The sequence below is a fragment of the Lepidochelys olivacea genome (genome assembly GCF_965140295.1).
Source record: "Lepidochelys olivacea isolate rLepOli2 genome assembly, chromosome: 7".
NCBI classification, from domain to species: domain Eukaryota; kingdom Metazoa; phylum Chordata; order Testudines; family Cheloniidae; genus Lepidochelys; species Lepidochelys olivacea.
The window spans coordinates 113,528,844-113,553,065 of NC_140417.1; the positions used below are offsets into that span (position 1 = coordinate 113,528,844).

At 42.7% G+C, this 24,222-nt stretch overlaps 1 protein-coding gene across 1 annotated transcript in view; it reads right to left on the reverse strand.

Annotated features, from left to right (window-relative positions):
• TRUB1 (TruB pseudouridine synthase family member 1) overlaps window positions 1-22,348 on the reverse strand; it is a 42,400-nt gene extending 20,052 nt beyond the window's left edge. The window contains exons 1-3 of the mRNA XM_084633272.1: window positions 22,054-22,348; window positions 18,395-18,490; window positions 11,935-11,990 (exon numbers count right to left, since the gene is read on the reverse strand). Of these exons, the coding sequence (XP_084489398.1) occupies window positions 11,935-11,990; window positions 18,395-18,490; window positions 22,054-22,207 (306 nt within the window). The 5' untranslated portion in view covers window positions 22,208-22,348. The remainder of the gene's footprint in view (window positions 1-11,934; window positions 11,991-18,394; window positions 18,491-22,053) is intronic.
• Between the last annotated feature and the right edge of the window lie 1,874 nt (window positions 22,349-24,222).

Below are 24,222 nucleotides of genomic sequence, written 5' to 3' on the forward strand. Positions count from 1 at the left end.
CTAGAACAAAATACTAGAGTTTTGTAAAAATATTAGGGACTCAGATCATCCCCCAGATTTCAGTGATACATGGTCACATTGCTAAGCACAAACAAGGTCTTACAACATGCAGACCCACTCAAGAAACCAGCTGCTTGGTAGTACCAGGTCTCTTAATTCAAAGCATCCTTCCCCATGGAAACTCTCTGCACTCACTAGAAAAAAAAAAACATCTCATCCTTGGTCTTGAATAGAGGTCATTTCCAGTTTTGTTTTGATACAAGCTCATTCCCTCCTTCCCACTGCTAAACTGTACCACCTGTTCAATGGATTACACAGGGGAAACACAAACCCCCACCCCACCCCTAACTTTTTGAGGAATCGGGTATTATGGAAATTCTGGATTTTCTTTCTCCCAGAAATAGAACAGACTCTTCACAGGAGAAAAGAGATGGTTTTAGAATGGTGCAATGGGGTATAACTAGGAATGTCAAAGTAAATTATGAAAATTAATATTTAGGTTAAACCCAAAGACGTTTCCTCATGCTAAGATCTAGTAAACTCCAAATGGCAGCGGTACAAGAATCTTTGAGTGACTAGAAAGGGGCACCAAAAGGAACAGAACTGCTTCAGCGTGGGAATAGACAGATCTGCTAACAGGTCATCTGTTTCTGACTCCCATGATTTCATAATTAAAAAAAAAAAGTTGACTCAGTGTGTTAGCACTGTTATTTAATATTTTGTTAAAGTGGGAAGGAAGAATTGTATATGTAGCGAATACAAATATGTAATTTACAGAGGTCAGAAGGAGGGGGTGGGTGTAAGAGAGAGAGAAAACAGAAAAATTTTAACTGGAGCGGGCTCTTTAAATACTCTCCGTTTTGTGAGGCAACCGTTCCCACAGCACAGTAAGTGTAGCCTCTTCAAAATTTTCAATACTGTACTTTAAAAAAGTCTGAATATGAATAGAGCATGAAGCAGAGATATTAATAGATTAGCCCCTGCGGTTAACATGAAAGAGAGAGACTTGAGAAATACACAGCATGCAGAGCCCTCTCACTAATGGTAGGGCAGCAGGCAAATTAATACCTGCACTACATACCTGGGGCCCTTTTATAACCTATATTTTGGGGGGAAGATGTGGGAGGAAAAAGAGGGAGGGGAAGGGAAACCAGAAGAGTGTTTGAATTCAGTAGCTCCAGTACCTATGTTTAAAAAAATATATAGGGTAATACAAATCTTCCAGTGCAGATATAAATCACTAGAGTGGACTGTCAGAGACTTTAAGGTTGCAGAAGCATTTCCATTCAAACCCCATTTTCAGACACACAGAACTTTCCAAAATTATCACATTTTGCTCTGAAATTTGCCATGTGAATTTTTTTCTTAACTTAAGCAAACACGGTTGAGTTGTTTTTAAGATATGAGGAGGGGATGGTGGGGGGAAGAAGTGGGGATATGGGAAGCAGCACCTTCCCCATTATTCAAAGACGATTCTATCTGACCTTCCCTCTAATAAAAGGTATCTCTAGCAAAAAGGAGTCATGGTAGAAAGATCAAATTTGCCAGAGGAGTAGCTCCTATGGGGGAGGAATGCCTTTACGTGTTCCAGTGAAAACTGATTTTGATTTGACCAAGTTACGATCTGCTGGAAAAAACTGCATAGTTGGTATACACAGTATGTTTTGCATTGAGTTCTCTCAATAAACTCATACAAGGATTAGCAGCTGTGCACCCTTTGCTCTGCAAAATGTCTCATTGGCACAAGTCATCTTATCAAGATCAGTTACTTAGTAGCCATATACAACACATTTCCTTTTCATGATATATGGCAGCCTTGCTTAGGTGCAATTCAAGGGACGAGACTGTTAGCTTCAAATATAACGTAGTTGTCAAATGAAATAGCCTATATTTTCCAGCAGCATTTCACTATTACTCTGTGTTTTCACTTAATGTATACAATACATTCTGACAGCAACATTTAATGTGTGGTTACCATACAAATGGCAACTGCAGAATGCCTCCCAGAAAAGGCAAACAGCAGAATCCTCTATGAAGTGTGCTATGGACATCAGCATGCAGATCTAATTTACCTGTTCAGTGTTCAGATACCCTGGTGATCAGTGCTATAGATAAACACTGGATTGAAACTGTAGGATATTTTATTATGTAATAAATAATAATAATAAAACAGACTCCCTAGGCTTCCAGGCTGTCCTTCATCTGGTTCCTGTTCCTGCCCCAACCTTACCGGAGCCTTGTTCCAGCCTGCTCAAGCCTTGTCCATGTCCTTCTCTTTTATCCAGCCCTCCATCCACCTCCTGACTTCCAAGCCCTAGGACTGACTCCAACCCTGCTTCGACCTATGGCCTGCATCTGGACTCTCACTACAATACCGATTTGGTTTGTCTATGGATCTGACCTCGGTTCTGACCCCTGGCCTGTCCCTGGAACCAAGTTTTACCACTGCCCTCGGCCACGTCCTGATCCTACATCCAGCACTGACCACCACTCCAACCACCAGGTCCGACTGCCTGGAATCAGAGCCTGACAGAGTCAAGGTTGTGTGTGGAGCCTTACCTTTGGCATTTCCTGACATCTGCATGCTTCACTGTGCAGGCATAACATTGTCTGAACACACTCTTTTTGTACCGAACACCCCTTTGCATTTCCACAGTGCCTTCCATCAAAGTATCTCAAAGCACTTTTAAAACAATGAATTCAGCTTCACAATATCCCTGTTAAGTAGGTAAGTATTAGCTCCATTATACAAGGAAGAAGGGAGGAGGCAGGAACTCTAAGACCCATTTTCAAAAGTTGACACTGATGTGAGGTGACCATCTTGAGACAGTTAGCATCCACAACATATATATGAATGAAAACAATCAGGCTTTGTGTGTCACAGTGGGTACACAAAAATTGAAGCACTCAAAATCAATTTTTGAAAAATCTGGGTTCAGGTGGTTTTCTCAAGGTTTACTCAGGAAACCTATGACTAGAACCCAGTTCTCTTAATTTCAGTCTCTTGCCCTAATAAGGCTATTTTTCTGCCACTTCCATTTACAAGAACTACAGCTCCTAATCATTACAGTACAACAAATAATAATTAGCAGCAAATTCCACCACCTAATTACATATTCTTTGAAGCAGTATTTCCTCTTATTGATGATAAGTTTACCTGCTATTAATTTAATCAGTGAATCCTTGTCCTCCACTGTGGAACAGTGTAAAAGAGAGGACCGATCATTTCTTACTGTACCCTCCATAATCTTAAATTGTTCAGTTAAAAAAAAGGAAACACTTGTCAAGGTCTAAAACAAGTAGTGTGGGCATGTATCATTTTTCCAACGTGTGTGTGTTATATTCATGGAAGTAGGTAGCAAATATCTGCTCAATTCACTCTTCACAGCTACAGGAGCATCTGCTTTTTACACAGCCTCACAGCTCTTTCTGTTCATCATTTCAATGATTACACTCTGCTCTGTTCTTCTTGTAAAATTCTTTAACAGATGAAGAGTCAGATCATCTCTCTTTCAATGGAGCAAGGAAACAGGAGAAGATACAGTGCAAATATTGGGTGTGTGAGAGGGGAAGTATTTGTTTGTTTTACTGATTCTTAAATTTAGGGAGGAGGTGGTTCTTCCCACCCAAGAGTAGAAGCTTCCCAAGGAAACTGGCCCTTACTTCAGCGCGTTTCACAGTGCACAACAGTCAAGGGATTCTTTTTCACGTTTTACCTTTTTATCTCCCGAGTGCATGCTTTTAATTATTAACCCTCACTAATGATGAAAGGCCAAATACAGATACCTTTACTCATGATTTTAGTCCTTAAAGTCAATGGGACTACTGAGGAACATTTGTGGAGTAAGGTGCTGTTCAGTGTAAGGGCATCAAAAAATTCTAGTCCTAAAGAAAAAACTCCCCCCACACCGCACCCCACCCCCAAGAGCCAGCCATATCCTCACTTGAGTAGATTTATAGGCAAAATAGTGGCCATAATAGGAAAGACAAATTTATCTCCCCAATCAATGAAGCAGCATGTCACCGCCTTTTAGTACAACAGAAGATCTACTTTGCAGGACCATTTGAATATACTCCTGGCAACTTTCATAACTAATTTACATTTGTTTACAATAATTACTTCCATCCTGTAGGTGTTTATTTCATTTAGGACAGTGCTATTTTAACTATGCAACAATAAAACCATTTCAGACAAATTTATAATCACACAATCATGAAAGAGGGTGAAGTCCTGACTCCACTGGAGTTAATGGGAGTTTTACCAATGACTTCAACTGGGCCAGGATTTCACTCCGGGTATGTCTACGCTGCAATTAGATCCCCGCGGCTGGGTATCTAACTCAGGCTTGAGGGACTGTTTAATTGCAGAGTAAACGTTCAGTCTTGGGCTGAAGCCCGGATTCTACAACCCTGACAGGTAAGAGGGTTCCAGAGCTTAGGCTGCAGCCCGAGACCGAACATCTACACTGCAATTAAACAGTACCACAAGCCTGAGTCAGCTGGCACAGACCAGTTGCAGGTGTCTAATTGCAATGCAGACATCCCCTCACAATGTTTTGCTTAGTCTGTATTGCCCAGTGTATTATTTTACTGGAATGGAGAGCTGGCTAGATAAAATACCACAAGGCAAGCAGGTGCCCTTGATCTGCTTGTGTGGTGCTACTGTGGGGAAAAGGTGTTTTCATACTAAACAGTAAAGATGTGTGCCACATAAATATTCCTCTGAAAAGAAAGTCAGTCATTTAGTTTCTTACACTTGAAAAAATTCACTGCATGCACTAGGATGTTTCTGCAAAAAAAAAATTTAACAGAAAAAAGGAAACTTAAAAAAAAAAAGCATAATTATCCCATGGAACTCATTGCCACATGATGGTGGCAAAGTCAAAAAAGAATTAGATATTAATATGCATAATTATATCAACAATTACATTAGATAATATACAAAAACTTAGGGATCTATATTCTCATGCTTCTGGGCATAAGACAACTCGTTGTAAATTACTGATTAGGAAATAATGTTCCCTAGGAGGCATTTATTTCATTATAGACTTTTGCATCTTTCTCTACATCGTCTGGGACTAACCTATGCAGAAATGATACTGGATTAGATGGACCATGAATCCAATCAGCCACTTCCTAGAATGATCCTACAATAAACTTACAAGTCAGTAAGAAATTCTCATACTACAAAGGAAGTTGATCCAGTTTCTTCTGGAGAATCCTTAAGCAGCAAGCTCCGTATTTATGAGACAAAACATGGTGAAGCTACACTTAAAAAAGGCTGGATAACTGAAATAGTTTCCATGCCCCATTCAGGATCCTTGGGAGTTCAGTTTTCTAACCATATAGAATCCACACTGTTCCACATCAGGCTACTAACTCAGCATCTTCATTCTCCCCTTGATCCCTGTTTGCCTCTTTGAGGCTATTTGGAGTTTGGGTTTTATATTATCCAGATGACATTTTGATAGTGAGCCCCTCTGGAGAGGCTGCAACCTTTGAGATCAAATGCTCAATTCACCTACTCTCCACTCAAGCATTTGCAATCAATGCAGGGAAGTCAATTCTAATTCAACACAAGTCACTGGAGCTCCTGGGGCTTCCGATAAAAAAAGAAGAATGACTAGAGATTCTACCCTCCAGAAAAGAAAAGCAGGTTTTCAACCTGTCAGTATTTGAGGATTCAGACCACAGAATGCTCATGATGGCCCAACTTCTGGTCTCATTTACCTTGGTATGACCCCAGTAAAGACTCTGGGGTCACCCTGGTGCATGTGACCCTGCTGAGGAGAATGTGAGTGAAGCCAGAGTTGGGCTCTTTATAATGCAATTAACTAAATATGAGTGAACATGCTACCTGGGTGCCTGAAGTTTTGATTATCTTGTTTTATCTCACTTCAGTGAAGGCTCTCTGTGCTGGAGACATCCCTGCCGCTCAATCTCCCCCTGTCCCACTGGGAATTATTAGAATAATGCAATATCTCATTGCTGGCTGCTTAGGCTGCCAAGCCTCCTACCTCCCTGATGAGCCCACAACTTCTTTCTGCATAGCTACATTATTACAGCACATCTTAGCGTGGGAGAGATTTTTCCAAACTTTTCCAAAGCTTCCTTTAAACTTTCTGCTGTTAGCAAGAGCTCTCTAAATTATCTGCCCACAAACATCACCTCCACATAGTCTCAGTCTTAGGAACAGAGTTATTCTGATCAGACTACCCCACGTCTTTCAGAGGAAGAATAGCATGCTAGTCTTTGAGCCATAAGAGTAGCCCATTCACATGCCATAATTTATTCCACAACTTTGCTGGAACATTTGAAATAAAAAAAAAACATACAGAGACGTCTATTTCTGGAAAAATATTAAGGAACTTGATAAGAAACTTGGAGCTTTGAGAAACTTTGCTGGACATTTCTATTTCTTTTGAGTTAGTCCTTAAGGAGGTCACATACTTGATTACAGAACTGATAAATCATGATATTCTTTACAGAGGCTGTATGAATTACAGATCAGGGAATCATGCTGGTGGCAGCCAAATCAGCTTAAATTTGATAGGACGTTTGGAAAAATTCTGACATCCATCTCTTTGGTAGAGCTGCCATACAGAGTTCACAGCAACCACGTAAGTTTTGGGGCATGAGTGTAATTATGCTGCCAGTGTTGATAGACTGGATCTGATTTCTCTTGAAGACTGCTTTAACGGAATTAAAAAGAAAATCCCCAGCAGAAACGCATATTGAATGTAGTGGAATCGAACATAAAAAGGAGAGAATTAGAGCAAAAGTAACAATCATTTCAAACACATGATGTATGATGAAGTAAGAGACACTCTAATCCTAGTAGACAGCACGACAGCTAAAAGGCAAAAAGTTTTTCAACAACTTTAGAATAAAGAATAGTCATGGCTAACTACTAGGAGTCCTGAGACCTCTGTAGCCACCCAGTTAAACCTATGAGTCTATCTACACAGACTTGCAAACTGGTTTAACCCTCACTTAAAAATCATTTTAACTTGTGTCAGTAAATTACCAAATTAAACTAAACCAATTTGAATGAGGGTTAAATGGATTTAGGAGCAACTACATTAAGGATTTGTACTAGTTTAGCTAGAACTATTTAAAGCTGATTTAGCTAATATGACAAAGCTTTTCTGTAATGGATAAGGTATTAAAAAGGGGATGTCAGACTATAAAAAGTTAAAGTCTCAAGTAACAGGGACTCAACCTCAGGAACTATAGTAAGTTATATGAGTACTATCGTCCTAATCCAAAGCCCACCAAGGTCAACGGAAAGACTCCAATTAGAGTCAGAGGATAAGGTCAGAAGGACTACCAGATGACCTAGTCTGATCTCCTGTATATCAAAAGCAACTAATACAACCCAGCATCTTCACACTAAACCCAACAACCAAAACTAGGACAAATTAATATAAACCACAGGAGACTAGATGGTTATGTGCCACAGTGAGAGAATAAGAGGGACTGAGACCTACCAACGCCGAGGCCCCTGCAATGGCAGGGAAATCATTGTGAGAAATGACTGGATGATCCTTGCAAGTGACTTGCACTCAGTCACTGCAGTGGAAGGCAAAAGCCCCCAAGGTCACGGCCAATCTGACCTAGGGAAAAACACCTGAGCTTGTGAGCAAGAACCAGCCAGCCAAGCACCTGAGAGAGAGACTGCTTGGTACTGCCTCAGCGTCCTGGCTCACCCTTTCCAATATCTCATCTCCGGCTGTGGCCTTCTATGATGCATCAGAGGAAGGAGACCTAAAAATATCTAGAATACACTGGGAAGAGAGAGTAACACAATCCATTCCTGACCCCCTCCTGGTGGCCAGGTGAAGCCCTGAAACGTGAGCTTCTAAGAACGTAAGACAAACTGGAAGTAACCCCAGCTCTGCTGTCCCCTACTAGCACAAGCAACCCCATCACACAATCACACTCATAAATTTGCCCAGCTCTAAAGAGAGAGAGGTTCTTTGCTCCCACAATTGTTATTGGGAGGTTGTTTCAGAACCTCACTCCTCTGACAGTGAGAAACCTTTCAATTTCCAGCCTGGCCAGTTTGTTCTTGTGGCAACATTGTCCTTTAGCTTAAATGGCTCTTCCCGCAGTTTGGTGTTTATTCCCCCAATGTATGTAAAGAGATCAGTCATATTCTCTCCCAGCCTTCTTTCTCCTCAGCTAAACAAACTAAGCTCTTCCCTTATCTTCTCATAAGATAGGCCCTCCTCTTCCCGATCATCCTTGTAGTTCTCCTCTACACCTGTTCCACTTTGTATTCATCTTTCTTGAACATAGGAGACCGGAACTGTGCACAGTATTCCAGATGCAGTCTTACCAGTGTCTTCTGCAATGGCATTAATACTTTTCTATCACTACTGGAAATGCCTTGCTTGATATAGCCTAGGATGACATTTGCCTTTTTCACAGCCATATCACACTGGTGCCTCCGTCATCTTGTGATCACCCAGGTCTCTCTCTTCCCCTATCATGTCCAACTGATGAGCGCCCAGAAGTTCTTATTGTTAGACCCTTAGACCTTGCACTTGGTACTGTTGAATTTCATCCCATTTCTGTCACTCCAATCTTCAAGGTCATCCAGATCATTATCACACACTTTACTTTTTGTGACAAGGTCATTAATAAAAATCGTGAATAAGATTGATTCCAAGACCAATACTTAAGGAACTCCACTAGTAACCTCCTTCCAGTCCAATAGTTAACCTTTCAACAAAACCCACTGCCCTCTCCCCTTAAGTCAGTTCTTTATCCAGTTTACAATGCTTGTACTAACCCCATATTCTCTAATTTACGTAATAATCTCCCATGTAGTATTGTGTCAAATGCTTTATTAAGTCCATGCATGTTAGATCTACTGTATTTCCCTTAGTGAAAAAAATCAGTTAATTTCTCAAAGAAAGAAATCAAGACAGTCTGGCATGATCTACCTTTGGAAAATCTTGTTGAATTATATCCCCTTTGCTGTTTGTCTCCATTAACTTAATTAGCCTTTCCTTCACAATCTGTTCTAAGGCAGAGGTTCTCAAACTTCATTGCACCACGACCCCCTTCTGACAACAAAGTTACTACATGATCCTGGGATGGGGGTGGAGCCTGAGCCCACCAACCTGGAGAGGGGAGACATGACCACAGCCCAAGCCCCACCACCCCAGGTGTGGTGGAGAGGGAGCCACAGCCTGACCCCCCACTACCCCAGGTGGGGCTGGAGCTAGGACTTCAGCTTCAGCCCTGGATCCCAGAAAGTCTAATGCTAGCCCTGGCAACCCCCTTAAAATCGGGTCACAACCCATTTTGGTGTCCTGACCCACATTTTGAGAACAGCTGTTCTATAGCATACTACTGAGGGCAGACTAACAGGTCTTCAATTGCCAGGATCACTTTTTTCCCTTTCTTAAATATAGTGACAATGTTAGCTATAGTGACAATGTTAGCCAGCCATATGGCACTAGCCCCAGATAGATAGATTTATTAAAATTCCTTGCTCCTAGGCTACCAATCTCATGTGCCAGTTCTTTCAGTATTCTGGGATGGAAATTATCTGGTCCCCCTGATTTAACCACATTAAGATCTTCACATTTTTCTCCCACCTCAGATGTCATAATTTCCATTTCTATACACTCATTTCCATCTGCCATCCTGCCTTCATACCCATGTTCCATATTATCATCCTTATTGAAAACCAAGGCAAAGTATTCATTTAGTTTTTGGGTCTTCCTCTTCAACCTCCTTCCCATCCACACTGCATAGCGCCCAACCTCATCCTTTCTTATTCTTTTTTTTTTTTAATATAGCTATAAATCCCAAGCCTCTTCCACATTTAAGTCTTTGAGTGCTTCAATCGAGTTGATGTCTTCAACTAATTCCCTTAATTTCCCAGTCTTCCCTCTTGAAACCAAAATCCATAGCTGATTGCTTGGTTTTTGATTATCCTTCTACTTCATTTAAACTAAATAAACTCAAGATCACTTGAACCAAAGTTATTTCCTATGACTAGCTCTACTAGGACATCCTCATTACTTACCAAAACCAAATCTAAAACTGCATCGCAATTGACTGCAAGGGACTTTAAATCAGGCCCTATTGCCACAACTGCTTTTCTGTCTATTATCTCTTCTTAAATCTGGGTGAATATCAGTCAGGCTCTAGTTCAGATCATCATCACAGCATCTATAAATAGTTTACTGGTCATGGATCAGAGATGAAAAAAGGAAGAAAAATAGTCAGCATGAAATGCATTAGAGGAGCTGTCAATTGACTTTAAAAAGTCAATTATTTTTAAGTCATTATTGACTTTCCTAAAGTAACAAAATCTGGAGAGCACTTGACTATTATATTGATTTCTTCATGTATTCTTGCCCATTTTCCCATTTTAAAAGTATTCTCTAAACAACAGGACTTTACATTTTCAGCTTTCAAGATGTATGCAAAACCCCTAACACCCAGGGCTGGAACCAACCATACTGGATTAACTGGAGCATGCCCACCTATCCACTTACCCAACATCTATTGCCTGGAAATGTAAACACACAAGTCAAGGTTTTGATGCAACTAGCCAGAAAGTACAACCAGAGGTGAGTCAAGTTCCCATCTGTTAACTATGCAGAATGATAGCTCTCCAAATCCACCTGTTGTCACTTGTGCTTTGCATACTAATGTCTCAATCCTGCAAATACTTATGCACAGAATTCATTCACGTGAATAGCCCAACTGACGATAAAGGAATTCCTCACATGACTAATGCTACTTAGGTAGGTAAATGTTTGCAGGATCAGTCCTTAAGCCGGTAATACATGACGCTTTTCTCTTTTGTATGATAGCTCCCAAAATCCCCATTCAAGACTGGAGTCCCACAAAGTCTTTGTATATATGTTCCCCTGATCAAAGAGTCCTTAAAATCAGAGTCTAGGCGCGCATAATGTCCCAAATGCACAGTGTGTTTTGAATAAGAAAACATTAAAAGAAGGTTACTTATTAGCCTTGCAGGTCTGTTTGACAGCCACTCTTAGAACCATCTATGCATTATATGTCATGCTGCCTTCGATATATGGAACTCCCCAATGGAATTAACCCAGAACACAAGTTCCCGCTCCTTCTCCAATTCCTTCCTCTTGACCAACTTTTGCTGTGATACCTACAAAGAAGTCAGCCAACTAATGACCTGGTTATACATCCATGGGAAACTGCTGTTTGTTTGTTTTTTACAATCTAGGATGATTTGGAAACATCAGTAACCACATATATAAATTTGTGTGATTAGATAGATTATTTTTGTCACCTTTATCCTCCCTTCCTAATTTTGCTCACACTTGCTTGTTACATTTTGTGTCAAATGTTTTGGGGCTGGGATTATGCACAATGGAGCCCCCATCCCCACTTGCATCTAGCCATTATAGCAATACTAATAATAAAGATTAAAAAAAAAATTGAAGGGTTTCGTCTTTTAAGACGGCATGGTATTCTTGAGAAATCAGATGTGAAGAACAGATGTAATTTCATAACAGCTTGTGATGGAAGAATTATAGTATTACTCTTTTATATCTACTTGAAGGAAAGGATAGGGGGGATGGGGATTTTAAAGTTTTGATTTAAAAACAGAAGAAGTTACAATATTTACAGGACATCATTCATTATTGTGTTTCTATATCTCATATTTAAAATCTACAGAGAACTGAACATTGAAAAAACCTTCCTACAAAAGACCCCAATCATCAGTAAGCTCTCTGAGACATCATCAGAGAGACAAGGGTTTCCGACAGGCAGTTAAGCATGCTTGTGATAGCAACACTTTGGGTCCCTGAAGGAATGAAGCCATTCTGAGTCCTTGCTTGATGCTGGATGTTTTAGTTGCCTGTAACACGATTCACCTCGACACAGAAAAAATATTAAGATCAATAACTTAGTGTGCCATACCTTGGAGCCTGCCAAAATGTTGCTCAGCATTTTAGTTCCTTTTCCAATACCGACCACTGCAAAGACAGAAAGAGAAATATTACAGCATTCTATTCCATTAACTAGATTCACATTCTCCCTCTTCTCACTATCACTCAACTCACTGCCATACATCATGTTAGTCAGAAATAACACATTTCCTGCACTGCTAGCATATACATGGCCTCAATTATCATGATCAGCTGAATGAGTCTTTTAAGAGGAGGATACCAAAAGATAAAGATATTGCCTAAGAGAAATACCTCTGATGCTCTATCTACTGGGACTGAGGACAGGACAAGAAGCAGAAGACAGATAAGCTTTGCCTATTGTTAAAATGGTTTAATTCTACCCTGTGATTGGACTTGATTTATTTTATTTATTTTGATTTTATTTATATAGTCCAATAAATATTGGACTATATTTATTTTCAGTCTTCAGTAAAGAAAGACATAGCACAAACCATGGCTCTCAGTCTGGCCTGATAAAGTCTTTGGCAAGGTTCATTATTAGTGAGCTAAAGCCATTGCTGTAACTAATGGACCATTTAAAGGTTATTAGTAGCCTGTAGTAACACAGCTAAGGTATACCGTAATGGAATTAGTTTGGCAGTGATAGGACCAGGGCAAGAAAGTAAAATAATCATGAGGTCCCTGAGTCTTTTGCTAGAATCATTTATAAATCAAACAGGCAGAGTCAAGTTTGTGTGGCCCACTGGCTTTTCCAATTTTAAACTACATTTTGACTTGTCAAAGCGACTAACAATCAGATTTTCAAAGTAAATGGGTAGGAAAATCGCTTTACTGTGTTAGAATTCACATTAAAACTTCCTATAGTAATGTGCTTTTCTTTACTAACTTTTTCCATTGGTTTTCTGCACAGTGATCAGAAGTAGTAGATACAATAGAAAGAGGAAAACAAGAAAACCAGGTACATTGTAACCACACATTTGTAAAACTGTCATCACCATACAAAGAGTATACAGTAGGATTCTCCAGTATTACCTTGTGTAGTGGATATACCTCAATATTGATGCAAAATGGTTATTAATAAAATTATGATAATTCTCTTTTATACTGTTAGAGTAGTATAATCTTGCCTTTGCCTTTACTCAATTTTAGGAGATACAATTGTTTCCACACAGAATACTTGAAGAATATGATAGCTCATGTGCTTAAGTTTTTAGTTGCTAATTTAATGAAATCAAAGGTTAAAGCTAATTAAGGGAATCCATAGGAAATCTCTGCTTTCCATCAACCAATACCAGGCACCAAAAGTGTCAAAAAGGAGAACACCTCGTTAGCCATAAAACCAAATATATTACCTCCAAGAATGTTTATACATGCTCTGGAATGCAGCTTTACAACTTCTGTTTAGCTTTAACGGTCTATATTTTCTTTTACACACATCTTTCAAAATAGTATAGAAGTGTTCATTATTGTGATTTGTGCCTTGTATAGACTATTTGATAAAAGTTAATTACAAGCTGTAAATGTAGGAACCATTGGGTCAAAAGACAAACAAACAACAAGAGCGTCTCTTTAAAGAACAGGATACCTCCCCTTGTACAGGAGACTAGTTTGGTATAGACATGATCTTTATCTCAAGAAAACAACTTCTTAAAATACTTGTGTTTTAGAAAGAGATCTGGATGTGTATTTAGGATATTCCAAAGAGGGTTTATGTTTAGGATGCATTATCAGACCTAGAAACTAAGTAATAAAAGAGGCGGTCTTTATCGCCCCCCCTTTGAAAAGGGAAAAATCTAGAATTATCCTTATTGAAACTGATTTCTTTTATAATTGGTCTAAAGTCTTCAAATGGTAAGAAGAACATTTATGGTTGGACAATGTTTTATGGATGATGTTAGTTATGTCTAACTCTATGTTTCCTCTTGAAGGTGAAAACCTTTGTTGTCCCTTGAATGCTTTGAGATGTGTATTTGCAAATGTAATAACTGCCTCAATACCACTATTATGTGAGTAGTGGATGTTTTATGTAAAAAATTGAATCAAATGACCTTGCTATAACAGATTATTAATATAAGAAGCCATCTGAGTATAAAATCATTCATATTAATTGGGAAATTAATTAGTTATCTGGCAATGTTTAACCAACTCATTACCAAACTCAGGAAGGCAAGGAAAACCTCTCTATAGATTGGTAAGAAATAAGACACAATCTCTCCGCATAACCATTTAAGTTGAACAACTTTATTTAAGAATCATTTAAGTTTAAAATGATTTTTAAGAGCTTAAACACTTTTATATGTAAAACAGGAGTGTTTGGACTCATTTGAAATAGAATTTCAACTTCTATTAAACCTTGATGGAACTAAAGGGATATCTCAGAAAACTGACCGAATAAAGGAAAAAATTACAGTTCTAATTTAAAGATGTTCTTAGAGTTTTCTCAACACAAAGACAAAAGCAATTTAGCCAGCTGAAGAATTATTTTGCTTGTCTTTAAATCATAGTGCCTTCCCACTCCCCATGGCATGGCAAGAACCCCATGTAGCTGAAATAACGGGACTCTCATCCCTGAACAGGCATTAAGACTGGACCTACCATTTCCTGTCTCTCTGAACTATATGATTTTTAGCCATTTTTGTGATAAAATTACTTGGTGCTCAAAACCTTAAATCACCCCTTTTTACCCACATTTGCAATAGGGCAAGCCTACAAGGCTATGTCTACAGTGTACACTAAACCTGTGCTCTGACTCAGGTTTGAGTCCAAACCCCGCTGCCAACCACACACAAATCAGTCTGACTCACGTGAGCAAGCAGACAGGACCCAGGTCCTAGGAAGCTGCTAAATGGACAGGTCCCACTGAGACTTGGGTCCAAGCCCTGTCATTTTGCAGTGTGGACGCAGGTCAAGCCATAGAACCAGGATGGAAGGTCTGTGTCGTGCAGTATAGATGCACTGGCATAGCTGAGACCTGGGTCCAGCTTTACAATGCAGTATGAATGCTCAAGCAGGGGTTTGGAAACACTGAGTCCACAAGCCTGAGTCCCACAGACGGAGACATACGCCAGGTATGAAATAAAGAGTCATATAAAAATGCATCTTTTCAGAAAAACAGTGTCTATACATTTGCAATGCGCTCAGCTCCACAGTATCCAAGCACCTTATTAGAACTGGATAGTAGTGGAGAACTAAATGGCTCAGTTATTCAAAGGGAGAAACCTGGAAAGCTGTATGCAGAAGGGTGCAAACACGGAGGAGAGAAATTCTTTAGAGGGGTACAAGATGGTAAAACAAGGAGTCAGATGATGAAACTAATACAGGGACATTTTAAGGTGGATGACAGGAAATACTCCCTGACGAGGAGAATGAGTCTGGGAGAGAGGTCTCTCAGAGTACGTCTACACTACAATAACAAACCCGCAGCATCGAGTCTCAGAGCCTGGGTCAGCTGATTCGGGCTTGTGGGACTCGGGCTGCAGGACTAAAAATAGTAGTGTAGATGTTTGAGCTTGGATTGGAGTTTGAGCTGCGAGACCCACCCCCCTCACGGGGTCCCAGGGCTGGGGCTTCAGCCTGATGCCGAATGACTACCCTGCAATTGTATAGGCCCACAGCCTGAACCCCACAAGCCCAGGTCAGTTATGGGCATGCTGCAGGTCTTTTACTGCCAATGTAGATATACCTTCAGAGCAAGTGGAGGGGGCCACAACCACTGAGAGTATTTAGAACCAGACTTGACAAAACACTGTTAGCATGCACCATAGAGAACCATCCTGTAGTGGCTGGGAGACCGACTCAATGACTCGATAGCTCTTTTCCACGTCCATTTGTTTTAACACCATAATTCATGGGGTACAATAACATACTATGGAGACATTGATGCTGCACAAGAACAAACAAACCCACAGCTGTGAGTCTCAGAATCTGGGTCAACTGACTAGTTAAAAATAGTAGTGTAAATGGGCTCGGACCCACTTCCCTCTTTGGGTTTCAGAGCCCAGGCTCTAGCCTGAGCCCAAACTTCTACACTACTATTTTAGCCCCATAGTGTGAGCCCCTCACACTGGAGTGAGTGGACGCAGGCTTTAAGACTTGGTACTACGGGTTTTTTATTGCGATGTAGACATGCCCTATGAAGTCTTTAACTTCTAGGTCACTGATTCAAATACAGCTTAGGTCAACAGTGATTGAAAGTGGTCATAATCTGATAGTCAGTGATCTACACCAAATGAAATACTCGTTGCAGAACGTATGCCAGATTCAGAAGAGAGGCTGAAGCTCACACGGACATGCAGACTGAACTGCTCTGACCCCTAAAGGGGAGTCACTACAGGTCAGGGTAGAAGAACACTGGCAGAGTAGCAGGGGGGTGGGGGAAGCTTTTAGGGCTGCTGCTCACACTTTGAACCTATTTCATGGCTAACTAGCGAACATCAGCCACTACCCAAGTGGGTGTCCTTATCTCAGACGACTTCCATGCACCAACCATTCCCCAGCCTGTGCTCAGTTCTGAGAGGATAAATGGTGACTTCTGCCTTGTCAAGAAGGTGATTGAAACTGATTTTCATATCAAAGTTCTTGTACAATTTTCTGCTTTCTCTTCTCACCTTCCATCATACAACCATCACACTTCGCATAACTACAGTCTGTTCAACTCCTATTCCGGGGCAGAACTCCAGCCGCTGAGGAAGACTATCAGAAATGTTTGGTCTAAAGTTTTCCAAAGGCTTTACATTAGAGCCAGGCGCTCCTTAATAAAAACCCCAAAGTGAACTGTATTAGGCCTTGCTCAAGCATTGCCTAGTGATCTCTCAAATGCTAGAACATCAGTGGAAAGAGTGCTTTCACCCAGCTGTTACAAATATGCAGAAAGGTCTGATATCAAGCAGCGAGAAAGGATCAGAACATAGATCTTGAAATTTGAAGCCACACAGGCACAGATCAAGAGAGGAGGTTTAGTAGCCTCAAAAGCTTCTTGTGATGCTGCTTTGTAGGTGGAAGAAAGCTTCCCCCACCACCACCAATACGCTGGAGACAACAGTTAACTGAACTGTTAGAAAAAAATAACAGAAAGAAAAAATATTTTTATTTTATTTCTTCCCCTCCCCCAACTATTTCTTCGCACATCTTTTGAAATTTGAAAGCATTTGCTCCCACCCTCCTATGAATTTTGTCCTTTTCTATTTGGCTTGCATTGATTTTTCTCTGTCACTAGAACAAAACATCCTTTGCCCTTGTGAAGAAGCATCGATCGGAAACATATTAAGGTAAAAAGAAAAGGAGGACTTGTGGCACCTTAGAGACTAACCAATTTATTAGAGCATAAGCTTTCCTCCTTTTCTTTTTGCGAATACAGACTAACACGGCTGCTACTCTGAAACCTGTCATTATATCATTATATTAAGGTAATGCACTTCTCTGTCTTTACCAGACACACACACACACCCCAAGCTTGAATACATTCTGTCATGCCACAGATGCAAGCTCTGGAGCCCACTGGCTGCCAGAAGACAGTAGGAGAAGCCATTAAAAGGCCTCAATGATTTTTTTGTTTTGTTTTGTTTTCTGGATCAATGCTGATGGCTCCCCACAACAAGAAATAATGTGCTCAATAGGAACATCTGTGCAAAAGAAAGAACCTTCCGTTTCAGATCCAGAAACAATGTTCTTCAACAAATGGCAACCGAGTAAACAGGAAATTGGAACAAGCAGAGCTAAAGTTTACTTCTAGTCTATGGGAGTTACATTTTACAATGCACGCAGGCCACAGAGAGACAATTACCAACCTACTGGCAGCCATTAGCAACAGTCTGTTTCCTTGAAGCAAAGTTCTACTTTGAGAAGTGACTATGTCAAAACTCAGTGGATCTGTTCCCTATGTATATTCACAGTCACACCTGTTGAATTCAATTACAAAACAGAATTGTTACTGTTTTTATTCCTTTTAGTCCTGCAGAGCAACACAGCTAAGATTATGGAAGCTGCAGATTCTGCTCTATGTTGTTCTTCAACAAAATTATTGATGATGATGTGCAAGCTGGGATTAATCCATCTTGACTCTCAGACCCAAGGCTGAGTTTACACAGCTGGCAATTATCATTCCATTACCAGTAAATGGAACACACTTGATATTGAAATCATTGCGAGATAGTAAACATAGAAACCTCATTGATGCCTTTGTTATTAAATGGGTTATTTTTCACTTCCTATCAGGAACTACTGTGTTGCTGCACTCCATAGCTGAACTGAATCCTACGTATCTCTAGTTTCTAAAGCACTTTGGGATCTTTTGAGATAAAGACATAGAAATATAAAGCATTATTATAACAATAAACACTGCAGAATATTACAGCAGTTACAAAACACCAGCTTAGCCAAACAAAAGTATCTGTTTCTCCAGCTATTAGAAGTACAATTCATTAAATAAAAACAACAAAGGCAACTGTTGCAGATATTCATATTTTAATTACCCAGAACTCCTGCAGCTGCACTATCTAGAGTCCCACCATGTCCAATCTTCAAAATCTGTTTTTTCCTCTTTCTTGCACACTTTTGTATACCAGCTTCTGCAAAAATAAATTGACAAAACGCATTACAGAACAACCTCAGAACATGGCAAATGCAAAACACTTATTTATGTTGCAATATATCAAAAAAGAGAAAAGAAATTCAATGGAAATCATTGTTCTTCATGCTCTGATTAAATCATGAATTATATACATATATACACACACATATATAATTTCCTGCCTGCGAAAGTGGCTGCTATCAGCTAATTATAAATAATCTTATGCACCATTATAAACAGAAGTGTTAAAGGAATATACAAAACACACCAGAGTGGACAGGTTACCTGATTTGTTTCATTAATGCAACATGTAACACTATTACCAGCTGAACACACTCACAGAAAGCATCACGTACACTGAGCATTCTTGCTTTATTTGATTGCACATAATGGGCCACATACCACTCAGCTACGTGAATGGCTTCAATAGGGATGCCTACATGCAACTGAGTGGAATTTGCTCTTTGTTGCCCATCTGCTGTGATGGCATATAACAAATAGTCTCATATGGGGAAATGTGACTGGCCTGTTACAATCCCACCTAGGAATTCCACAGCCTTGATCACTCCCTGAAAAAGAAACATTCAGCAGATTCTCGAGGCCATTATAAACTTGAAAGGAAGTCAACTGAATATACAGTTGAAAGAGCTAAACATGCCCCCAAATCCCCTGAAGTGAAAAAACAGATTGACAGAGCCAGAAGGGTACCCAAAAGTCACCTACTACAAGACAGGCCCAACAAAGAAAGGAACAGAACACCATTAGCCATCACCTACAGCCCCCAACTAAAATCTCTCCAGCGCATCATCAAGGATTGACAACCTATCATGAACGATGATCCCTCCCTCTCACAGACCTTGGGAGACAGCAAGCCCCCCAGCCTAAAGCAAATACTCACAGCAACTACACACCACACAACAAAAACACCTACCCAGGAACCAAACTTTGCAACAAACCCCAGTGCCAACTCTGTCCATATATCTATTAAAGGGACACCATCAATGGACCTAGCCACATCACCAGGGGCTCATTCACCTGCACATCTACCAATGTGATATATGCCATCATGTGCCAGCAATGCCCCTCTGCTTTGTACATTGGCAAAACCAGACAGTCTCTACGCAAAAGAATAAATGGACACAAATCTGACATCAAGAATTATAACATTCAAAAACCAGTCGGAGAACACTTCAATCTCCCTGGTCACTCAATAACATACCTAAAAGTGGCAATTCTTCAACAAAAAAACTTCAAAAACAGACTCCAACGTGAAACTGCAAATTAATTCCAGTTCTGCAAACTGGACATCATCACATTAGGCCCGAATAAAGACTAGGAGTGGTTGGGTCATTACAAAACCTCAACCTAATTTCCCCCATACTAATTTCCCCCTACTGTTACTCACACCTTCTTGTCAACTGTTTGAAATGGGCCACTCTCATTACCACTACAAAAGTTATTTTTCCTCCCTTGGTATCCTACTGTTAATTGAACTGTCTCATTAGACTGACCTCACACTTGGTAAGGCAACTCCCATCTTTTCATGTATTTATTATACCTGCTCCTGTATTTTCCACTACATGCATCTGATGAAGTGGGTTCTAGCCCATGAAAGCTTATGCCCAAATAAATTTGTTAGTCTCTAAGGTGCCACAAGGAGACTTGGAAGAGACCTCAGGAGGTCATCTTAGTCCAACCCCCTGCTCAAAGCAGGACCAATCCCCAATTTTTGCCCCAGATCCCTAAATGGCCCCCTCAAGGATTAAACTCACAACCCTGGGTTTAGCAGGCCAATGCTCAAACCACTGAGCTATCCCTCCCCCCTGTTTTTTTTTTGCTGATACAGACTAACACGGCTCCCACTCTGAAACCCATTTCCAATTTCTGTAGCTTCATAACAACTTTCCTATTATTTCAAGTGTTTCTCTCTCTTGTGTTACAGTGAGAGACCCATACAAACAACGGGAAGAACTTAGAAACTAGCTGTCAACAAAGCACTACCACTGTAATTATACTACACAGACATTAATCCAGCACTGGGACTCACATGGGCAGACCCCTGTGCCTGCATGGAGCCCCACTCAACAGGTGTCTACATGAGACAGAAATACTGCAGTTTTCAATGCAGGATTGGGGCCTTATACTGCAGGAGACTCTGTAATCCCCAATCAGGATCAGAGCTCCATCATGCTACGTGCTGTATACAAGATAACATGGTCCTGGCCTCCCAAGGAGGTTACAATCTTAAACCCCAACCCTGCAATTCACTATGGAGAGGTGGAGTAAGGAGTGGCATGGGGATTGTTTCTGTAGCCTTCCAACTGTGTTTTTCACAATCCTTAAATTCTGTTCCACTCATACAGACTCATGGGCCTCTGGGTGGGACTGAAATTATTTCAGTGGGACTTGATGGAGAAATAAGAATCCCACCACCATAGATCATACTGCAAGATCAGGACCCACCAGAGTAAACAATCTGAAAAATTAAGGAGAAAATATATTTTTCTCGCTTTCTCTTTCCATGATAGACAACAGTGATATGAACTTTGAAAAGGAAGAAGTAATATGTTCCTAGGAGTTGTGGTTTAGACCTTGCCTATGTTTGCTGGGATACTAAATCACTCCTGTAATGGAGATTCACAAAGAAGAGGCCCATATACATACCAGAAGCTTGAAAAAGCCTAACTAGGTGAACACCGATGAAGTGAGCTGTAGCTCACGAAAGCTTATGCTCAAATAAATTTATTAGTCTCTAAGGTGCCACAAGTACTCCTTTTCTTTTTGCGAATACAGACTAACATGGGTGCTACTCTGAAACAAATGGACAATGTATTTTTTAAATCAGACATCTGACTGAAAGTGGCACCTTCATTTTGGATTTCATTTTAGGCCAGTTTTTAGTGTCTCCCTCCTGTGACGAAGGATTATTGTCCATATGTATTTTAACAGACATTTTACAAATCTCAATTCTCTCTAACCAAAGTATTCCTCCTTTAGACTTTTCCAGCTTTGCAGCCCTGGAAAATCTGGATTTTTAAACTTGCTTTGAAACTTTCAGGGGCACATCAAGTATCAAAATGTGCAGGTCAGGTAGACTCATGGTTATCTCCATGCACAGAAGAAGGGGGGGAGACAAATTAAGTGTGGATTCAAACTACACTGATTAGGGAATATGAACAGGTGAAGGTGCAAACTGCACAGCAAGGAAGCTACACTCAGGCAGTAATTTGCACACACAAAACCCTTACCTGGGCCTGGGGTAACTGGAATGGGACACTTACAGGGGCAAGGGCCCCAGCCACCTGCAGAGGGGAACTGATGGTGCAGCAATTGGCTTTGCATACATACAGTTAGAGGGCAAAGTACTGGGTGCAGGCGGATACTCTCAGCACCAATGCTGTGGGACGCCTACCACTGTAGGAAGAGCATGAAGTTCCCAGCATGTGTCATCCAGACCTGCCTCCTCCCAAGGTACCCCCCCCCCCGTCCCAGCTTGACCCTCCCGCCGTGGCCTCCCCCCACCCAGCCCGAGGGTGACATCCTGCCCCTTCCCAGCAGTACCTGCCAGCAGCTTCTCCTTCAGCTGGTTGAGCACGTTAGCTGAAGTGGGCCCCTTGGGTTTGTACACAGCGAACAGCCCGCTCAGAGAGAAGAGTTTAGCTGCTGCTGTGTTGGCCAGAACATGCCCCAGCTTCCCGTGCACCTTCTCGGCCATGCTCCGGGCCGGGCTCGCCTAGGCTAAAGATGCACCGAGGAGGCCAGGGGACGGCGGCTCGGGCCCGGCTTCCTGGCTACCCACGCGGGGCCCTGCAGCGGAGCAGCGGCGAGGGACAGCGCGGCGCGCCGGGCCGGGCCGGTCGCGCGCAGGCTCGCGCGCTGGGAGATGGAGGATTCGCCGGGCCGGGCCGGTCGCGCGCAGGCTCGCGCGCTGGGAGATGGAGGATTCGCCGGGCCCGGGCCCGGTCGCGCGCAGGCTCGCGCGCTGGGAGATGGAGGATTCGCCGGGCCGGGCCGGTCGCGCGCAGGCTCGCGCGCTGGGAGATGAAGGATTCGCCGGGCCGGGCCCGGGCGCGCGCGCTCGACAGCAGGCGCGCGCGGAGGCGGCTGGAGGGGCCTCACCCTGCAGCTCGGCTCGGCTGGGCCAGCCCCGCCTCTGCCTGCTGCGGGAGGGGCGGTGTCCGGGCAGCACCGGGGGGGGGGGTGATGCTGTGCCCCCCCCCGGGGATTCCGTTCCGCCTGCGGTGCACAGGCTGCTGCTGCTCTGGGCATGGCGTGCACAGGGTTGTGCAAAGGGTGAGCCGCTTTTCAGAGACACACACCTGGTCGCGGGGGGGTCACAGGGGTGGCACCGTGCAGCTTTGCTGAGGGCGCCTGGGAGGGTTTCTTTTGTGCACCAAAATGGCCCTGTGCTACCAGCGTGCCCCTTCCTGTTGGGGGTGGGCCCATGCTGTGCCACACAGCTCCCCTGCCCAACACCCCCTGGATCCACTATGGCCAGAGCTCCCCCCAACTCCCCCCTCCATTTCCACCACAAATGCACAGTGCTGTGCACACCACCACCCCTGCCCAGCGCCCCCCCCGCCCACAGCCCCACCACAGCTGCCCAGCACCCCACACAGAACCCCCCACTCGCTAGTTTCCCAATACACACAGATTTCTCCTCCTTCCCAGTGCCCTTCCCCGCAGCCCCACCACCGCAACTAAACAACACCCCACACAGACCCCCACTGCCCTGATACACACTATCGCCCCCACTGCCTAGCACCCCAAAACTCACAAACCTCCCCCACAACCCAGCGCCCTCCACACCCTCACAGCCCCACACACGACTCTCACTCCATCACACCCTGCCCCCTTCCCTGGCTGCACTCACCTGCTGGGAGGTCTCTGGCTCCTAGGGTCAGAGCAGCGAGGGGGGGTCTCCAGACTGTCCACGTGCTGCGCCCGCCACAAGCGCGAGCTTCATGGCTCCAATTGGCTGGGAAAAGCACCAGTGGGAGCTGCTGGAGCTGCAGAGCGGGGCTTGCAGGCACCGGTAGTGCGCAGAGAGCCCTCCGCCCCGACCCTAAGAGCCAGAGGGACCTGCTGGGGGGCAAGGTAGAGGTTACCGGCAGGTCCCTCGGGCTCCTAGGGTCTGGGGGGGCAGAGGGCTCTCTGCCTGCTGCCGGTGCCTGCAAGCCCCGCCCCCGCAGCTCTGATTGGGCAGGAGGGAGCTGGTGCAGCACCCGGAGACACCCCTCTGCCTCTGTGCCTAGGGGCTGCCTGCACTGTAGGCTCCTGCCGACAGGCAGGTGCCGGGAGCTGCCCCAGGAAGCGCTGCCAGCCCCGGGATTTTGGTGCACGCGGGGACTCATGGTGAGCGGTCCCTGATATCGGGACAAAGGGCATCCTGACCGATGTGCGGTCAGGACGTGGGACAAATGTCTTAAAATCAGGACTGTCCTATCGGGACTGTCCCGATAAAATCAGGACGTCTAGTCACCCTGTTTAGAGACACTACATCATTCTGCAGCAAGGTACATGGCTTTCTGATTAATTGGTTTGGAAAACAGCTCTCCCTCTTGTCCATCACACTGTTAGTCATTGTACCTTTGTTACAGGACTTTAAATAATTGTATTCCAGTGAGTACGTATTAAGGCTATTAATCTTCCTGCTATTTTAGAGTCCTGCAAGAAAGTACTGTATTACTAGGACAGGAATTTTCTAGATTTCTAAGCCATTCAGTTTAG